The sequence below is a fragment of the Syngnathus scovelli genome, chromosome 20 (genome assembly GCF_024217435.2).
Source record: "Syngnathus scovelli strain Florida chromosome 20, RoL_Ssco_1.2, whole genome shotgun sequence".
In the NCBI taxonomy this organism is placed as follows: Eukaryota; Metazoa; Chordata; class Actinopteri; order Syngnathiformes; family Syngnathidae; genus Syngnathus; species Syngnathus scovelli.
Genome location: NC_090866.1, coordinates 5,432,929 through 5,452,339, shown reverse-complemented (window position 1 = coordinate 5,452,339; position 19,411 = coordinate 5,432,929). Strand labels below are relative to the sequence as shown.

At 44.6% G+C, this 19,411-nt stretch overlaps 2 protein-coding genes across 6 annotated transcripts in view; one reads left to right on the top strand and one right to left on the bottom strand.

The window, feature by feature from the left end:
- The window catches only part of LOC125989892 (MAM domain-containing glycosylphosphatidylinositol anchor protein 2), an 83,355-nt gene that overhangs the window by 6,646 nt on the left and 57,298 nt on the right, over positions 1-19,411 (top strand). The window lies entirely within an intron of this gene.
- Positions 11,476-17,493, bottom strand: LOC125989906 (low choriolytic enzyme-like). The gene is given in 9 exon segments (XM_049756389.2): positions 11,476-11,863; positions 11,993-12,074; positions 12,150-12,335; positions 12,386-12,496; positions 12,575-12,703; positions 12,706-12,720; positions 12,801-12,860; positions 13,443-13,461; positions 13,708-17,493. Coding segments are annotated over 9 exon segments (807 nt in total). The 5' UTR covers positions 13,780-17,493; the 3' UTR covers positions 11,476-11,730.

Here is a 19,411-nt window from a genome sequence, read left to right as displayed (position 1 = left end):
TGTGACGGACATACATTTCAACTGGACATTGTTTTAACGTTTTATTGGTATCTAGAGAAAAAGAAGGTCTGAAGGTTTTGTGCCAATACTGAGTCCTATATTGAATTGTTTAAAATTCGTCCCAAACTTTTCAGAGAGCCTTAGTTCCAGCTGAAGAAAAACAGCCCTAGAGCACTTTGCTATAACCCGAGGGGAAGGTATTACCTCTGTCCTGACATAGTCAAGTTACTTTCACAAGTCTTACGATTTCAGTGTCAGACAGCTCGGCCAAATTGATTTGGATAAGTCACATGATTCTACTGTTTTGTACTGTACTGTCTATTTTGAACACCTGCCGAATGTGGCCCTGAGCCTGATAAAGCGCTCCTCTTAGAAGAAAAAAAAAAAAAAAAGATAAATGGTTTATACTTCCTGCAAGGCCTTTTAAACACCCACAAAAGAGAGGTAACATTTCGGCAGAATGGGCCAAAACAGGGAAAGACAAAGCCCATAGAGAGTCGTTATTCCTCTTCTGTGCTGCTTAGAAGTGACAACTGAAAATGATGGAGGTCTTAAAAGCCTCACATGCACATTTGGACAGAGTCAAAAGAGATGCTTAAATCACCGGTAGAAATTGTCACAAGATAATATGCCTCATTGCAAAAAGACCCGTTTGACATTTTCTCGTATCGTATAGATTCTCAATGGTGAGGAGCTTGCCGTTAAACGCTCAAAATAGGGCTACAATCGACGCAATTAGGTTAAATTATCGGACTCACGGCGAACTTATAATTCATGCGAGGAAGGAGTTTAGGTTTCTTGTGTTCTCAGTCCGTAATCAAGGACGATCGTCAGAGAGGCTTTGTTGAGGCGCTACTTTCTCTTTAACCTAAATGGCGGCTTGATTGTGTGAAATTGCAGGTCAATAGTCAATCTGTGGCTGATTGTATGGTTAGTGCTTCATGGGGGTTTATAGGAAGAACACACACTTTTGCTCTCCAAGTGCCATCGCTGTTGCTTATTCGCAACTTCGATGTGAAAATCTGCTCAATGACATGAATTAAATCATCTCTCGCTTGATATCTGACCATTCCTTCACAACTAAGTTATATTGCAGATTTTTGGATCCCTCCTTTTTGCGACCCTTTGCGGAAATATTTTCAATGCTGCTATGATTAACAGCGAAACATCAGTGGTGGTATTCCGTTTTTTTTTCTAGCGCTAGCACTCACCCGACACTAAACACCAGTGGCTTTGTGATCGTTTGCTCGGCGGCGTTATAAAATTTTCACAATGTGGATATTAAACACCTAAATCCACACTTTGTCGACACAACCGACGTGTTTCGAACAAAGCGTCGCAGCAGCATCTTCCGATGCATTAATGATGCCCTCCAAAGAGGTGAAACATGGGGGGAATGTTACTATATTTGTATCCTAAGCCACATTCTGTCACATGCTCGCTGAAAATATTCATGAATTCAGCCAACAGTTGTGAAATTTTGGCAGTGGCCTTTCAGCGGTGAGAGGCCTCCTGCAGTGGGCGCCGCTGCATGTGTGTGTTTGCGCGTGTGTTTGTGTTTTTCCCCCCGTGGGTTTCTGGGATGCTACCGAGGTAATTGGATGTGTGACGCCCACGAAAAATCTCCGTTAGCCCCCGGGCAAGCGCTCTTTCAATCCCAGCATGCCTCTGCGCAAAAGCACAACCCAGAGGAAGGCTTATTCTTTCAACCGACAAACATCAAACGCTCCCCGGTGGCGGCAAAGCCCGTTAGCGCGTCGTGACACCAAGACGCGCGTTGGCCGTCGGCGTCGGGACGTTAGCCTGATCGATGCGTTAATGCCGGGGTTACGAGTAAGTGCGAATCATAAGTAAGCCTCAGGTCTTAACCTTTTAAGTTTCACGAAAGTCCAAAGTCACGCCGTGTACTATGGCAAAAATCAAATCGAGTCCGCTCAAAATTTCAAGAAAGTTGAACCAAGTCATTATTCGGTTTAAGCAAGTCAAAAGTCAAATCGAAGGTTGTGTAAGGTTTTAAATAAATTATATTAAATGCTGCTTTTGGTCTATTTATGGTTTTGTGTATTAATAGTATAGGCAGGAAATGACATCACTCGAGTGACTAGCCTTGCCTTTAAATGCTGCACTCATGTTAGCAGCCACTCTAATGTCGAGTATGTAGCGACAATGTTAGCCACGTTATTTTTTCATTTGTAATTTGAGCATGCCTGAAAGAAAGAAGGAGCAAACTTTTTCTTTTTCACTGTCGGCGAGAATAATGGCCACCAGCTGACATGGCTTGAAAAAGCATTTCACTTATTGGTTGACTAATGAGATTGCAGATGGATTCTTTGCAGCCTTTGTGTAGCTACAATTTCTTTTAATCGTTGGGCTGTCAGTCCATTTTGTATTCAATTAGATGACTCTGTTCAACTCCGCTAAAAGGGGAAAAAAAACTCCGCTAAAAGGGGAAAAAAAAAGGAGAGACTAATAATTCTCATCAAAAAGTTTTTAAGGTTGTCCTAGGCACACCTAGTTAATTAATTGCCACCATGATGAAAATCACAAACTAGTTTTTGGGTGGTTGCTACCGTAAAGTATCATATTCTCCTATTGCTCTAGTCAGCAACAATGCAAATTGTCTTTTTTGATAAGCAACTCAAATGAGTCGATTATTCAAATTGTCGCCGCTAATTGGTAAGTTGATCCAATAATAGCGCAATCAACTTAATTGCGTGAGGACTAATCAGTCGGCGGCGATGTCAAACGGAGAGATTCAACACGTTCGACTCAAGTGACGCGACGAGTGAACAAGTCTTTATAATTGCCATTAATTGGCTACCCTATTGTCACATATTGACTGACGCCACAAAAGTAATTGTCTTCTGTTTATGCGTCTAAGTGACCTTCTTTTGTGCAACTCTGTTTAATTCACGGTGTTGTTGTTTTTTTTTTTTAAGTAGCAGGCTCATTAATAATACATGCCGCTGAGTTGGGGTCATCTTAAGGTTTCTTACTCAAGAGGATGTCTTGTTTGGGAACTGTAAATGGCGCTGTGCTGTCTTAAACCTGGCTACCCAATTTATTTTTGGACGGATTTTATTCAAAAAATGCAAAACAATTTTGTGATATCAAAACATTTCCGTAAAATAAATGATTTTGTTGAGCTATTTCAGTGTCCACCATTTGCTTGTGGATGTAACATAGAAACCACATTTCATCTTGTAGTGGGCAAACCGGTGATCGACTTGTTAGAGACGGTGCCGCAGGCGACAGAGCACGTTGTAGCCGCACCGCTAAATTAGCCTCACGGAATAAAAAATGGGAAATTGACTTGCATATCTACAGCATACAATAACCCGAAGCATAACGAATTAGATGCAGCGAGCCTTTAAACCTCCGTCCTCTGAGAGCAGGCTCGCAACCAATGCGGCCGCCGTTACAGGTCTTCCATTATGGAAATGGATTCTGACGCACTCCCCACACGGCAGTGAAACACATACCGCCATATTGCCGCTGACAATACGATAATGATGGCTGACGATGCAGAGTGCTAATAAAGCTACTAGCAAAATCGTTAGCGTGTGCGTTCGTCTAAAGGAGGGAAAACAAACTAGCATATAGATGCTAATAAATGCAAATCAGGTTGTAGGTGGTTTGAATGATACCTGGTTGTTATTTTTTTTTATTTGGTTGGTGCTTTGTTTTTTTTAGTCATTATTACTATTTTTATTATTATTTTCTTTTTCTTGGTTCCGTATGTATTAATTTATTAATAACAAAATTCATATTTTGTCATTTTTGTAGACATTTTTTGCTGCTGCTGTTTTTGAAAAGATATATATTTTGTTATTTAAATTATTTTACCTTTTTTTTAATCAATTTATTTACATGGGTCATGATTTTAGCAAGTTTTAGCAAGCATTTTATGTCATCACCCCCTCCCCTCCCTCCCTAATCAACAAACCCAACTTTTCCCATTTCTTCATGTAAACAGCCTTGTACTGTTTACAAGGAGCCGTGTTGTCAACGAGTTGGAGCCTTTCTCACACTTGTGTGTGTGTGTGTGTGTGCGTGTGTGTGTGTGTGTGTGTGTGTGTGTGTGTGTGTGTGTGTGTGTGTGTGTGTGTGTGTGTGTGTGTGTGTGTGTCTTGAAATGGGGTTGTTGAGGGAGCAAACACACACACACATGAGGCAAAGGCACAGCCATGCAAGTGTCATCTCATCCATTCCACGTGCGAGTGTACCGCACGGTTCAGGGAGCACTTTTTTACTCACTGGCCTGTCACACGCTCACATAGTGTGTGTTTTTGAGTGTATTCATTTGTTTGTGTGTGAGACAGAGAGAGACAATAAGCAAGAATCCCTAGCTGTCTTTAAGTTTTGCCTCTGTTGCCACGCTCTCACCTCCCTTTGAGTGCATGCGGGAGGTGAGAGTGAGAAAGCCTTAACTGTCATGACAGTTTAGATCAGTAGTATACACACACACACACACACACGCACGCACGCACGCACGCACGCACGCACACACACACACACACACACACACACACACACACACACACACACACACACACACACACTTTCTTCGCCTCCGTCGCTACCTCCAGCGGCAAATTATGCAACCTTGGAGAAAGAAAAAGAAGAAAAAAAAACAAGGTCAGGAAAATACCCAGGGAAGGATCAGCAAAGACAAACAGGAGGTGAAAAGAGACAGCAAGACTCTCATCTTCCTCCTCTTCATCTTCTTCCTCCTGTCACAACGGTGTGTGTGATTCAGAGGAAGGTCCAGGACCCTTGCGGACTTGTGATTTAGTGGATGCTCATCGCACGGCAGTTTAGTAAGAAATTGGAGGAAGAAGTAAACTGAGATTTTATTTTAGGGGGATACAAAGTTAATTTTAGAGAGGAAAAAAATCTACTTTTTAATTTTAGTTAAAGTTAATTCTAGAGAGAAAAATACATCTACTTTTCCCCTTCACGAGCCTCAATCGAAACGACAGATGGGCGGTGCTAAATTGTGACGCTTTTCTAATACCAAGGTCGTATCTTGGTCAAACTTTCTATGTATGAGGAAGTCGAGGCCCTAAAGTGATCCATATGTCATCTTTCTTAATTAGTGACTATCCCTCCTTGGAGTGACAGGTACCATCAGAAGTGCTGGCTTCCTACTAGGGAATTAACCCAAATGAGCCCCAATCACAATCAGGTAGACGAGACAGATGGTCGACACTAAATTGGGAAGCTTTATGGCTATGCTGTCTAATGTGGGCGGAGCAACATTTGACGATCGTTTTGAGGATAAGCCAACTTGGAAACAAGCTGCAAAAAGTGAACAATTCTTCAAAAAAACGCTCCACATTGACTTTGGGTTAAAGACTGCTAGCTTAATGCTAACGTAAAATGAAAAACGCCATAGACAGGCTAACAGAACTATGTACACAAAGTATGATTTGTATTAAGAAGAGTTTGTTGACTAGAAAACGCTGTGATCTGAATTGTCATGTCATCTTAGACTGCAGCCAGTGGCTTCAAAGTCACTCCAGTGCCCGCCATTTCCTTTTTTCGTATGCTACGCAAAACAGGCAATCTATTCGCCGTCACCTGCGGACAGGAAGGCCATCTGAGAGCTCCAAACTAATATGATTTTGTCTGTGCAATCCAATAAAACACAAGACATTCCCCCTCTTTGCACTTTCTACATTCTGGCAGAAGCGTCGTGATTGATGGCAGATGTGGCGTCGCTCAGTACGTGATGAGCGAAAGGCACCTTGGGGACTTTTATGATGCGTGACGCAGCGTCCGGGTTTTGCGAGGCGCGTGTCACTGCGCCTTAATAACGGCCTCTGTCTCACCAAAAAAGCGCCACCTCCGCCTTAGATAATTTCATCTCGGCTTTGCTCCCCCTCCCCCTGCTAAAACTTTGCATTCAAATAGAGAAGAGGCGTGGCTTACTCCTCTGCAGCTTTAGGAGGATGTGGGAAAGAAGAGACAGGAAATGCTTGAGGAAATGAAGCCTAGCAGGAGGTGGAAATCCACAAATGCGCAATTATATATTTCATTGCGGCAATTGAGTGTCAATCTGTGAATCTGGTGTCGGTTTAGTGCCGCTACCACTTAGTTTACTGTCAAACTAAACTTAAAACAAAAAGAGTAATGTGTATATATTTTATATATACGTATATGTATGCATTTGTAATTTCAAGCCTTTAAGTTTGATAGCATAATGCTAATTTATTGCAGATGCCACGAACGGGCTAATGAGTAGCCTCTGTGTGTAAGCGCTATAATGCTTAAGCAATGAATACGTCTACGTGGACACGTGCACCCTGAAGGTGATGTCGAGCATAGGCGCGGCTGGTTGCCCGCGGCGATGGCCTGCCTCCCCCCGGGTGCTTGGCCTGCGGTCTCGGGGAGGAAAGGTTCGGCCGCATCACGTACGCCAGAGTGGAGGTCACACACGACGAGTTTGGCCAGGGGGCGCCCTGAGGGGGTCGTCTTTAACATGACATAATGACATGATGCAGGTTGGAATTTAGCGTGTTCTGATTAGGCCGGAATACCATTTTGATTTATCTTTGCTACAAGCCGAAAGCTTTCATTTCATGTTATGACCACCCGTATGCTGATGCTCTTCCTGCTTTGGTTGAGAATATGACTTATTTCATGACTAAAAAAGAATACACAATACATTTTCATTTGAACAAATTTGAATTCAACCAATTAAATATTCAAATTAAAGATTTCACGAGGGTGCGAGTTCTTGTGTGAGCTCCGGGGCCCCGCGAGAAGCAGCGCGTGTGGCGTGTAGTGACAGCTATCTATAGACGCCATCGACTTTGAATTAAGGCTCGGACACGTGGCCATCCATCATATAGAGTGCGCTCGGGACAAAAGCTGGCGCTGTGATGCATGGACTTCCTTTAGTTTCACTTTCCTGACTCAATTGCCCCTTTCCTCCTCTTCCACTGCCATCTTAGTCAGCCCACCCCCCCACGGACCCATTTAACACTCAGTGTGGAGCAATAAAATTTGCAGTTCTTTTGCGCCACAGTCCTCAAAGTTCTTTGGACCTGTGGGCCATATATATATATTGACAGTGCACTGTGTGTGTGTGTATGTGTGTGTGTGTGTACTATGCGCGTATATATATGTATATAAATATATATATACACACACACACACTTTCATTTAATAGTCCCCCCCACTATATATATATATATATATATATAGACACACACACACACACACACACGCACGCACGCACACACACACACACACGCACACACTGTCATTTAACAGTCCCCCTCCCACACACACACGTATCTCTCACTGTCTCGCTCAGTCTTGTTCCTTTGCACAAGACGAGGTTACATTGCTCAATTTCATGGTCTGCTGGGCCTTTCGCCTCACCAGGTATCACACTGGAGCGCACCGTGTCCGGGCAGTTATGAGGGGGGAAGAAAAGTTTATTTCATTTAGCTTCTGTAGCAAAACAACCATCAGTAGCACAGCCGAAATGTGAACCCACCCTGCTGGAATTGTAATCCCATTTGGACAGTGAGGCCGTGTGGTAACGGTAAAATCGTTTATCTTTGTGCATCGCGGCCTCTTCAACTTTTTGTGTTGGACACTTTGGAGTACCTTCAAATTCAGCGTTTAATGTAAGATCAAAATGTTTTCCAACTCTAGCAAAAATACAGTCAGTTACTTCACTGCTCCAATACTTTAAGCGCACAAGACGCTTATGCTGCTTTATCCAGTTTGTTGTCTTAATAGTTTCCCGGAAGCATGCGTAATTAATTCCATCCTTTAATTGGCCTACATGTGTGCATATATGAGTTGACAAAAAAAAAAAAAAAAAAAACTCTGCAGGGACAATAAGTTCTCCTAGGAACATTAGGTTGTAAACAAATGGGGGGCGGGGACTCAATTACTTTTCATTGTTTATTTCTGAAGGCACGGTTATTTGAAACGTCAACATCTTCGGGGACATTGTAGAACTGGGATTATAAACCATTCACGTTGCTTTTTTTTATAAATAAAAACAAACAAAAAAAATGTCATGATGCATTCATTTCATTACATGTTCATCTGCGCTCACGTTACAACGGGCACTGATTAAACGACATCTTGACTGCGAATCGTCATCCAATTTATTGGTTTGAAAGTGATTTGGGGGCAATCGCGCACAAAGTAATTAAAAATAGTGAGCGTGTGTAATAAATGAAAATCGGGAACAGCTGTCGGGAGATGACAATTCCACGGACGTGAAAGCCTGGAAGCGCGTCCCGGTGCGGTTTTAATTAGCGGCGACTGGAAACCAGGGCCCCCTGCAGGCCAATAACAGAGACGTACTATAAATGATCATAGCTTGTACATCTGAAGGGCAGAGCAACCGATTAGCCAAGTGATTGATTTGTTGTTGTTGGATTGATTAATCATGTCGAGACAACAGAGACAAATTTAATTACTTGGCCGGAAACAGATGGAGAACATGCAAACGCTACACAGTAAGACCAAGGCCAAGGAAGCTCTTCTCGGAAACGCAAGTTCAACATGCTCACTACTAGGCTGTTTGTCTGTGTCAATATCATCAATGTGTGATTTAGAATCCGGATCAAGAGGCTTGACATATAATGAATATAATTGATTTCTTCCACCCTACCGTAAAAATAAGGCATAGAGCCTGGAGTGAGCTCCGATTGGCCCCTCATGATATTTGCATGTGGGATGATTTCAAATGGAGTGGCTGGAATGGCTTTTTGGTCTTCGTGGGCGGGAGCTTTAAAGCTAACCAACCTTTAAAAGTTGTCTCACAAATACGCAGCGGTCTCGCTTGACCTTCACGCGGCGGCCCCGATGCTTAATAAAGAAATCCATCAGGCCGCCGCCCAGCGCGGTGGATTAATGTAGCAATGAGCAGCAGCTTGTGCTTCTCGACGACCCAGTCGGCCGCGCTCATATTTGTCTCGGGAATTAAGCGACTAAAATGCAAAGAGCGGCGGTGCGGGAAGAGACAATGACATAATGATGACGGATGAGCAAGTCCCAGTGGGACCCTGACAGTCTTCTCAAACATCTTCAGTATGGTCGTTTCTTTCGCTCAAGTTTCGAGTCACCCCCCCCCCTCCCCCCACGACCAAAACATACTTGTGACCTTTGTCTTTTTTCCTCAGTTAAAAAATGGCCTTCATTATTGGAAAGGTGTCCAACAGATGCGATTCCTCAACGCTGACGAACCGACGCAGTGAACTCGACTCGCCCGGGCTTCAGTCTGATTTTTTTCATCAAGAGCCTTTTTATCAGTGTTATTTTTCTTCTACACACCAGCTGTGCTAGAAGAGAGTGTTCTCATATTGCTTCGCAGGATTTACCCAGAATTCGTTTTTTTTTAATATTAAAGCAACTCCATCCCCAATCGTGGTGTCGGCAAGCCAGGAAGAAGCCATGAAATATGTATGCGCTGTGAGAACCCGGCGACAACGCAGCATCTTGTAAGCCGCTGTTCTCGACTCAGTAATCCAACAAGTTCACATGCGGCTCCTCGGGGTCCTTCATGAAAGCGTCGGCACCGTGTCGGGAGTTTGGCTGGCGTCTTCCGGCAGCCTCTTAATTGTCTCGTGCTGCAAAAAGCCCCGCACGCTTTCTCTGTGAAGATTTTGCAGTCGTTGTGAGGGTGCGTTTAGTGGTCGTCACAGATGACTTAGTGGCGACACCACTTGAAATCACAAATACCAAAACTAGCCCTCCATGTTGTTGTTTTATTCAGAGGCCGTTTAATCATGTCTAGAACAGAACGCCACGTTTTGTACCGGGTGCGGTGTGACGCTGAGCGAGCATGGGGTAGCTTGTAATCTGGTACTTATCACTTTGATCTCACTATAGAGAAACATTTGTGTCCTTGGACAACACCAGGAAACATCTTATCAAGTATGATTTTCGTATTCATCTTAAATGTACAAAAAATGGTTAAACATATTTTTGAATTTAATGACCTTTTATAATCTTTATATCTCCTTCCTTAAAAAACAAAAATAGATAATCATTCAAATAAATTAAATCACACGATAATAGTTATAACTTCACCTAATTTTTTGCTGTTTTTTGATAAAAAGCACAAGAAAATACACTTTCCCCCATTTCTTCAAGAAAAAAATAATTGCACAAATAGTTACTGCAGATAAAACAAGAATAATTTTCTTTATTAAATTACAACAACTTGCTGTAGAAAATGAGTCACACTTCAATAGAAAATTCTTTCTAACCAACACAAATAATCAAGCATATTCTCTTTCATTTAAAATCGACCTTGTTGCTTACACAGTAGAAAATAACCGAAAAAGTACATTTGCCAGTTAAATAGTCCATAATTACTTCATGAAATAGGACACACGCTCAAACTAGTTGTCGTTTTTAAGGCTGCAGAGAGAAAAGCGTAATTGCTTATAAAGAGTTATTGGACACCACTTCTTGTGCTAAATCCCTTCTCGGTACACTTTTTAATACAAACGCCACATGGGGGGGAGTCAAATCCTATTCACAGGTTTAAGTGAAGATAACAAAAGGCTTTAGTGGCTGCAATTAGAACATCCATCCGAGTCATTTTCATCTTTTTAAAAGGCGCAAAAACAGTGGCTAACGACGGCGTCTTGTCGTCGAGTGGCACCGCAGGGACCCACGACAAAAGGCTCTAAATGACTGAAACATTGGGGAACGGCCAACTCAATTGCGATTGTCGAAGCCTCGTATTGTACGAAAGCCAGTGGCGAGGAAAGTAAAATTCTGCTTTGTGCGTTTTATGAGCGGTTCAGATAACAAAAGTCACATTCAGTATTTCAGTTACATTTGTCAACTCGGTCAACTTTTTAGCCTTGACGTTTTGTAGCAGCGGCGGCCATGTTTGCACTCCTGTCTAAAGATCCGGGATCCTGGAGCAGGTCATTTTGTAATTTGACTTAAATCAGACCTTCTCGGCGCATGCATGGCGAGGGTGTTAAATATTTCAAAAAAGCAAGAAGCGTGTAAATATTTCCCGCCCGCAAAATTGAATATGGAGCCAAACTCTGCTCTGAAATGTTGAAGGCGTCCGTCAAGAGTCTGCGGGCTTTAAAGTTTGCATTTAATCCTCCACCGGTCCCCAACGCCACGCTGTCGCAGCCGCTTGTGCAATCATAGATCACACGATAGACAAATTAACTTTGTCGGAATCTGTGCCTGAGTCTCTGCACGATCCTTGCACACCCGCCATCTCTCACGACGGTGGAAAATTTCAAAGAGTGGAAGAAAAACAAGAACACAGTGTGGGATGTAGCCAGATGACAAATACAGCTAAATTCTCGACAGGGTTAGCGCCAGGTTTAAGCTTTTTTGTCCTGACACGTCGTCAGCAGCAGCTCTGCGCAAGAGACGCGCCCCCTCATTTTTTCTGTGACTCTACAAATTCCCAACTTAATTACAACAAGGCCGAGCCATGGAAATGAACTCATTTTGCAAGACATTGTTACATATCTGCCCTCCAGTCCTTTTTTCATTTTTTTTTTGACATCGAATTCAATTCTTTGTCACCGTTTGAAAACGTTCCCCAAAAATTGTTTTTGTTAACTGTAACTTTGTTAAGATGATTGTTTCATTTCTGCTAAGACGGATTTTCTCTCGCTGTAGTCCTCAACCAAAACATCCAAAAGAAATCAACCTCATATTATTTTATTGAAAGTGTCGCATTGCATGTCACATTGCATCCGACGTTTTCTAATTGAAGCACCTGTAGAGGCGATTGACCCGAAGAACATCCCCTTCGGAGAGGTCCTTCCGCTGGCCGATTTCACGCGAAGGATCAGGGAAGGGTGTCATGGTTACGGCCTGACGCACTCCAAAGGCGGTTCTGCAGATTTAGAGAGACACACGCTGATCACAGATGTATCGTATAATTGTTGACAGTTATTTGTAACATGGTTGTTGCATCCGGCGTTGGGCAATCTGGATGAAGTCATCGTTGCTATTTTGCTCTTGCCTTCCGTAGTGCATTATGGAATCATAGTCATAGGGGATGCCGAGATTATTGGTGTCCTGCTTTTCAAAGTTGTTCTTGTGATCTGAAAATGAAAGCTCAAGTGAAAGTGCTACTCACCCATATAAGCGTTGATGTGATGTCAGAGAAAGCCACTTACACTCCTGGATGTTCTCCCAGTGGATGCGGATGTAGTCGTCGCGGTCACTGCGCGTGTGCTCATGGTAGAAGCCCAAGGCGTGCAACACCTCGTGCCGGATGATGCCATGCTGGACGCAGCCGAAACGCTGCAGTGCCACCAACTGCTTCCCTCCCATACGGCCCAGCATTGAAAAACACCTGGAAGGGTGCACACATGTTGAGCTTGTCATGAGGTAAAGCCAGTGAGAGTTCTCGAAGGCTCAAAACTGAGATAAGCCCTCTGGTTTCTTTGCAGGATGAAACGGATGCAGGTTCTGGCCTCAATCTCTCTCAAGGCCATTTCAATGGTTTGCCTCTCTGTATCCGCTGCAAATGAAATCCCCCGTCATTAATGGCGACAACAATCCAGAATGAATGCAAACCAAGAACAAAAAAAAAAAATACTGTATTTGTCTATGATGATGTAGGGGATCTCCACTTTGCCATTGCTGGACTTTGGCCACAGGCATCTGTATTCCTTAGCCGTGCACATCATGGCAGTCCGTGTTCTCGGGAGTACCATGTCCCCCTCATCAGGTATGCAGTAGATCCTAAAAGAAAGAAAGGAGCAGAAATCTCAATCTGAATTCAGAAACCATGTAGAATCTTCAATTTTTCCATCAAATCTCACCATTGTTCATCCTCAGGATTGTTCCCGAGATGCTATTGTCCACCGGGTCCTTCGAGTCCTCTAATGAGAAAGCAGATCACATTCAGCGGCGGACATTTTGATACCTATTGATTTCAATCGGTGGGGGCTCGGTGTCGCACTGGTTAGCACGTCCGCCTCACAGTTAGGAGGGTCCCGGTTCGATTCCACCTCCGACCCTCCCAGTGTGGAGTTTACATGTTTTCCCTGTGCCCGCGTGGGTTTTCTCCGGGCACTCCGGTTTCCTCCCACATCCCAAAAAACATGCTTGATAGGCAGATTGAGCACTCTAAATTGCCCCTAGGTGCGAGTGCGAGTGCAGATGGTTGTTTGTCTCTGTGTGCCCTGCGATTGGCTGGCAACCGGTTCAGGTTGTCCCCCGCCTACTCCCCGATGACCGCTGGGATAGGCTCCAGCACGCCCGCGACCCCCATAGGGACAAAGCGGTACAAAAAATGGATGGATGGATGGATGGATGGATGGATGGATGGATGGATGGATGGATGGATGGATGGATGGATGGATGGATGGATGGATGGATGGATGGATGGATGGATGGATGGATGGATGGATGGATGGATGGATGGATGGATGGATGATTTCAATCGGATGCTGGTCACATACCGTTATCGACAGCCTGGTTCTGCAAAGAGAGTGGAAAAATTTAGATCGGATGGAAATGTAGCGCAAGGTACATGCAAACCAAGAACAGCGCAAGGTTCTCCTTGAGTATTTTGTTGTTTATAAACCATTGACTGGCAACCGGTACAAGATTTTTAGACAATCTGCCTTTCAATCCTGAGTCAAAGGACTGACCAAGGTCATGAGGTCATGAACCTCACACACCGTTCCACTTGCTAAAAAGTAATTTTACAGTACTGGTACTCACCCATTCCGGTCGTGCTTGGCAGAGTGCGACAAGCTGCAGCAAAAGAAGGAACGTGATGCTTCTAAGATCCATGATCAGGAGTGCGTGAGACTCGTTCTCCTTCTGGCAGAAGTTGATGATGATGATGGGTCAGGAGCAGGTTTATATGCAGGCATTCAAGGTGTGTCCAGTATTCTGAAGTCCTAAACAATCGGAAGTTTCCCGCATGCCTCGGCCAAACATTGGCACACTGGGACAAGCTTCTTAATTGTTTACGGGCGGCTTAGGGTCACCTTTCAGATGTGGCGAGAACCCGTTGACTTCCAATGTGACGAACATGGCGGCTCAAACGAACCGTCTTTTCCTTTCTGCCTGTTTTAATGCCACCGATAGCTTGAGAGTTTCCTGTAATGTGACTGGCAAGCTAGATCACTTCTGTATGCTGATGAATAGCAATCATAAATTCAATCAAGAAAATAAATAGCATTTGAGAGAAATGTTGGCATTTGCAGCCCTGAGTGCAGCCTTACCTTTTGTCCTAATGGAAAGCGTTGCAGGGATGCTGCATATCTGATCGCTCCATTAGCAGCAGACACTTTTACAATTATGGCTTTTGTATTCCTTTCTTGGCGCCATTAAGAGCAAGTTGGCTGCTGCAGAATTATTAAAGACGACGACAGTTGATCTAAAGCGGCAGGTTGAGTTGTTCATTCATTCTTGATACTTCTCACAGCCCATCACGGAAATACATTCCCAAATTGTGGACAAAACTTGTTTAGTGAGACGCCTGTTGGTCTTTATTGTCCCGCAGGCTTCTTAGGCAGCGTGTCTACCTCTGCAGTTTTTACCGCAGGGAGAGTCCAGTCGACTGTAAACTCTTTTTAGGATCCGATTTCACACATCAAGGTCGGAAGCTTCCTGACTCGGATACCATCGAGGCGGCTTTTTATGAGACGTCTTACATCATGATAATGTTTATGATCATGGGGATCCAGGAATTTGTGTGTGTGTGTGTGTGTGTGCGCGCGTGTGTGTGTGTGTGTGCGCACCTATTGCTCATTGAGGCCCAGATGGACTGCAGACAAAAGCTTAACAACTCCTCCCTGACATTATTTTATCAGGACTTTTGCACATGCCTGGATTTGTGTGTGTGCGTCCGTGTTGCTCCACGAACTGTCTCATTTCCATTGTTTTCTCTAATGAAAATGTATCCTTAAACAAATTGTACCACCAGTCACCACCAGTGGACTCTACAGCAACTGCCTTGTGAGTCAGAAGACCTTGAGCACTGCTCCATACAATTTCTGTATTCTTATATGCCAAGTACACAAACAACTGTATGTTTTGCACCTCCGTTCTTGCAAGGAACGAGCTTGCATGGAGTTTGTCAAATGTTTGTGCATATCGAAGAAGAAGCCGAGGTTCCTCACACACGGCAATTTAGTTCCACATGGCAAGTAATTGTTGGCTATCATATGTCGGCGTCCTCGACCAGCGCAAACGCTTCTTGCCGTCCAATCCAAGCATCATATTTGTGATGTCTCTTTGCTGCCACCATAATTACGGGATCTCCTTGGTCAGCAGCCCAAAGATGTTGCCGCTCCGCTTTGTTGTCGTTGTGGTGGTGGGGTTGCTTTTTTTTTTAAATACCTGATGTTGCCATGGCAACTACTGGAAAAGAATGTCTGTGCAGTATATTGTGGAGTTCACAATACATATACGATCCAATCTTATTCTATAGTTTTGGATCTGTCTGTCCGTCCGTCCGAAGCAGCAAACATAGAACATAGAATAAATCAGTACAATTTTATGGAACAAATTTCCTGTATGTTGTAAACATAGATCTGTGTTTGTGATCGTGTTGAGCCCAGCAGAGAAGACCTTGCTGGCCCCGAAGGCTCGCCACAGCCGCTCCGCTAATAGCGATCAGAAACTCGGTCTTGCACCCGCACAGCGATCACATTGATGGACGAGGTGTCAACGGCATGACGGTGATGACGAGGTAAAGTACAGCAAGAGGGCGTGACGGAGAACAGGTTTAATTATCATCCCCTTTTACTTCTCTGGGGCTCAGTGTATTTTATGGATGGCGGGAGCGGCGGGCGCCGGGATGCGGGCGATTATTGGTTGCCAGCAAGGCGCTGCTGATGCATCAGCTGTACATCAGCCCTTTTATTGAACCGCCGTGACTCATCCGCATCCACAGCCCACTCTTCACATTTAAAAACAGAGATCGCAAAATCTTATTTCCAGGGCTAAAAACCACCAATGTAAACCCCTCGAGTGATTGACATTATCTCACTCGCAAACTTTCAAATTAAAACACTTAAATATTAGTGTAACAGTAAATCATCACTGTGTAATAACATATGCTTGTATATTCTGCAATTTTATTCTTTTGCGGTAAAAAAAATTCTATCTTTGCCTCCTCTTTATAATACATCTTTGGTGAAGCAGTATGTGGCTCATTATCCAAAGCAATATTAAGTGTGAACAATAGGATGTTTGTGCTCATGTGCCAGCTCCTATTTGGTTAAAAATTATGTGGCTCATTAATCAACAATGTACAGTATTTGCACTGCCTTCACTGAGTAACCGTAAACAATTACAAGTCTGTGTCTGCCCCCGTCAATCTCAGAGTTTTATATACATAGTAATAAAGAGAATATTACTACAACCAAGCGAGCTGGCCTCGATGACATTCGAGGCCAAGTAACATTGTTCATGTTTATGTTGCTCATCTCTTTGTTTGCCTCACATGCTAATGGTAGGTGTCACAATGCCGCCTGATGTGTCACGTTGCGCAACGCCAGAGCCACGCCAGCGCGGCTGTCTTTGCGAAGTGCTTAAAGGGATTAAATGTAACATAAAAATAAAGGGGTTGTGTTGCCGTTTGAGTTTATTAAGATTTGCTTCATAATCCAAATTTTTTAACAGTGTTTTGAGATTTTTTTGGTTTGTTTTGATGGCAATTTTTATGATAATTACCAACCAGTTTGTATGTTTATTTCCTTCAAATGCATAAAAAAGTTGGATTTACGGGCAACTGCGCTTTATGTTCAGTGAGGAATAATAGTGTTGTGAGCTGCAGCCCCCCCCCACACACACACACACAAAGTCACATACTGTATCTCCAAGCCAAGGCGCCCCCGTCAGCCATGCACCGCTGTGGCCATTGATAGGACAATCAGCTCACAGGGGAGTCACCGACGTCCAATCGAAATCTTCACGAGCTTGCCAGATATTCTCCCTTCAGTGAGCAGCCACTAGTTTGGCCCTATCAACTGACAACCGCCGCTTTGGATGCCATCCACGTTTGGACTTTATCCGTCCCCCGCAGATGTCTGATTAGTGTAGCGTAAGGGAGTACGGAGCACTGCCGTGTGGCAGCACGGATGGGAGAACTGGGCATGTGGGGACGCTATGGTGGAACTAACATCCAATTGGGTTGACAACTGTGATGGAAAATTACCCAAGAGGCTGTGGTTGCCTATCAAGGAACGAGGATAAATCCAGGAGAAATCTGGAAGCCTCGTTTTTGTGCCGAAGCGTCCAAAAGCGACGTCACGGGCTTGCCGTCCCACGCGCCTTATAAACGTCTCTGTTCTCGCCGTGATGGATGAGCCGAGCTGATAGCGCCCGGCTCGGATCCATACCGAGTCTCATTTACAATAACAGAGCCGAGGCAGAGGAGTGCAGGCGAGTGCATTACAGTGCGTGATCAATAGCGCCTGACAAGGCCTGATGTAATAATATGCATGTGCTGCCGGCAAGACGTTTTAACGCATGCACGGGGCTACTCTCCATTAGGGAGAAGTGCTCACGTGGTGACAACTCAGAGACAAACCATTCATTTCATGTCACGTTCAAGTCAGACACCGAGAGCCCAAAATTACGAAAGGCCTACTTCCTCATATAATGGTCCCAGGACGGTTAGATGCAAATATGAAAATCCAGTGGTCAGGTAATAATTAATGATAATAATTCATTAAATTTGTATAGCGCTTTTCAAAAACCCAAAGACGCTTACAGGGAAGAAGGCAAAGACAATGGGATAAAATTAAGACGAGGAAACCAATTATGGGTAGGGGAGGTCATAGGTTTGAGAGAAGAGGTAAGTTCTTAGACGAGACTTAAATATGGGGAGTGTGGGTGAGTAACAGACAGACTGAGGGAGAGAATTCCAGAGTCGGGGTGAAGTGCAGGAGAAGGCTTTTTCCCCAAAGGATTTGAGTTTAGATTTTGGGACTGTCAGACGTGAGGTGTTTCAGGATCGGAGGGGGCGGTTGGGACAGTAGGGGACAAGGAGGTCGGATAGGTAAGTGGGAGCCAGGTTGTGGAGGGCTTTGAAGGTGAGGAGGAGTATCTTGAAGATGATGCGCTCCTCAATGGGGAGCCAGTGAAGAGAGCGGAGAACAGGAGTGATATGTTCACGGGACCGGGTGTGGGTAAGGAGACGGGCAGCAGAGTTTTGGACTAGTTGCAGTCTATGGAGTGAGTGAGCAGTGATTCCAGTGAAAAGGGAGTTGCAGTAGTCAAGCCGGGATGAGATGAAGGCGTGGATGAAGGATTCAGCGGCAGGGAGAGAGAGGCAGTGCCGGATTTTGGCAATGCGTCGGAGGTGGAAGTAAGAGGTCTTGACAACTGAGCTAACGTGAGGGTGAAAGGACAGTGTGGGGTCAAAAATAACGCCAAGGTTGCGTGCCAGGGGGGAGGGAGTGATGTTTGTGGAGTCGATGGTGAGTGTGATGGATCCAGTTTTATTAAGGGAGGATTTAGTGCCTATGAGGAGGAGCTTTGTTTTATCACTGTTGAGTTTGAGAAAGTTGTGGGACAGCCATGTTTTTATTGTAGAGATGCAGGTTTCAAAGTGGGTGAGGGAAGGGTTATGGGTTGGTATGGTGCGTATATAGATCTGGGTGTCATCAGCATAGCAGTGGAAGTCCAGATTAAGTTTGCGGATGACATTACCAAGAGGAAAGAGGTAACAGATGAATAGGAGGGGGCCAAGAACTGAGCCTTGGGGGACCCCTTGTGTAACTGGGGAGAGGATGGATGTGTGATCGGACAGAGAAATGAACTGGTTTCTGTTGGTGAGATAGGAGGTGAGCCAGTCGAGTGCAGTGCCCTCAAAACCTAGTTGGCGCATCCTTTAGAGGATGATGGAATGGTTCACAGTGTCAAAGGCTGCGCTAAGGTCAAGTAGTAGTAGGATGTTGAGGGCACCAGAGTCAGCGGAAATGAGGAGATCGTTGGTGACTTTAACAAGAGCTGTTTCAGTGCTGTGAAGTGGGCGGAATCCGGACTGGAAGGGTTCATAGAGGTTGTTGGACTGGAGATGGGTGTGGAGTTGGGCGGGGACAATGCGTTCAAGGATTTTGGAAAAGAATGAAAGGTTGGAGATGGGACGGTAGTTGGAGAGGTTGAGTGGGTCCAAGGTGGGCTTTTTGAGGACGGGGGTGATGGCTGCAAGCTTATAGACAGTGGGAAAGTGGCCGAAGGATAGAGACTGATTAAAAAGGGTGGTGAGGTAAGGGAGGAGGACAGGGAGGCAGGCTTTAGTTAAGCTCGTTGGAAGGGGGTCGAGAGAGCAGGTGGTTGTCTTGGACGCGGTGATGATGTCTAGGATGGTGGAGGAGTCGACAAGGGAGAAGGCAGTGAGAGAGGGGAAGGGCGGGAGATCGGGAAGGGGGGGGGGGGCAGGAGAGGAGGGGAGGTGGGGGAG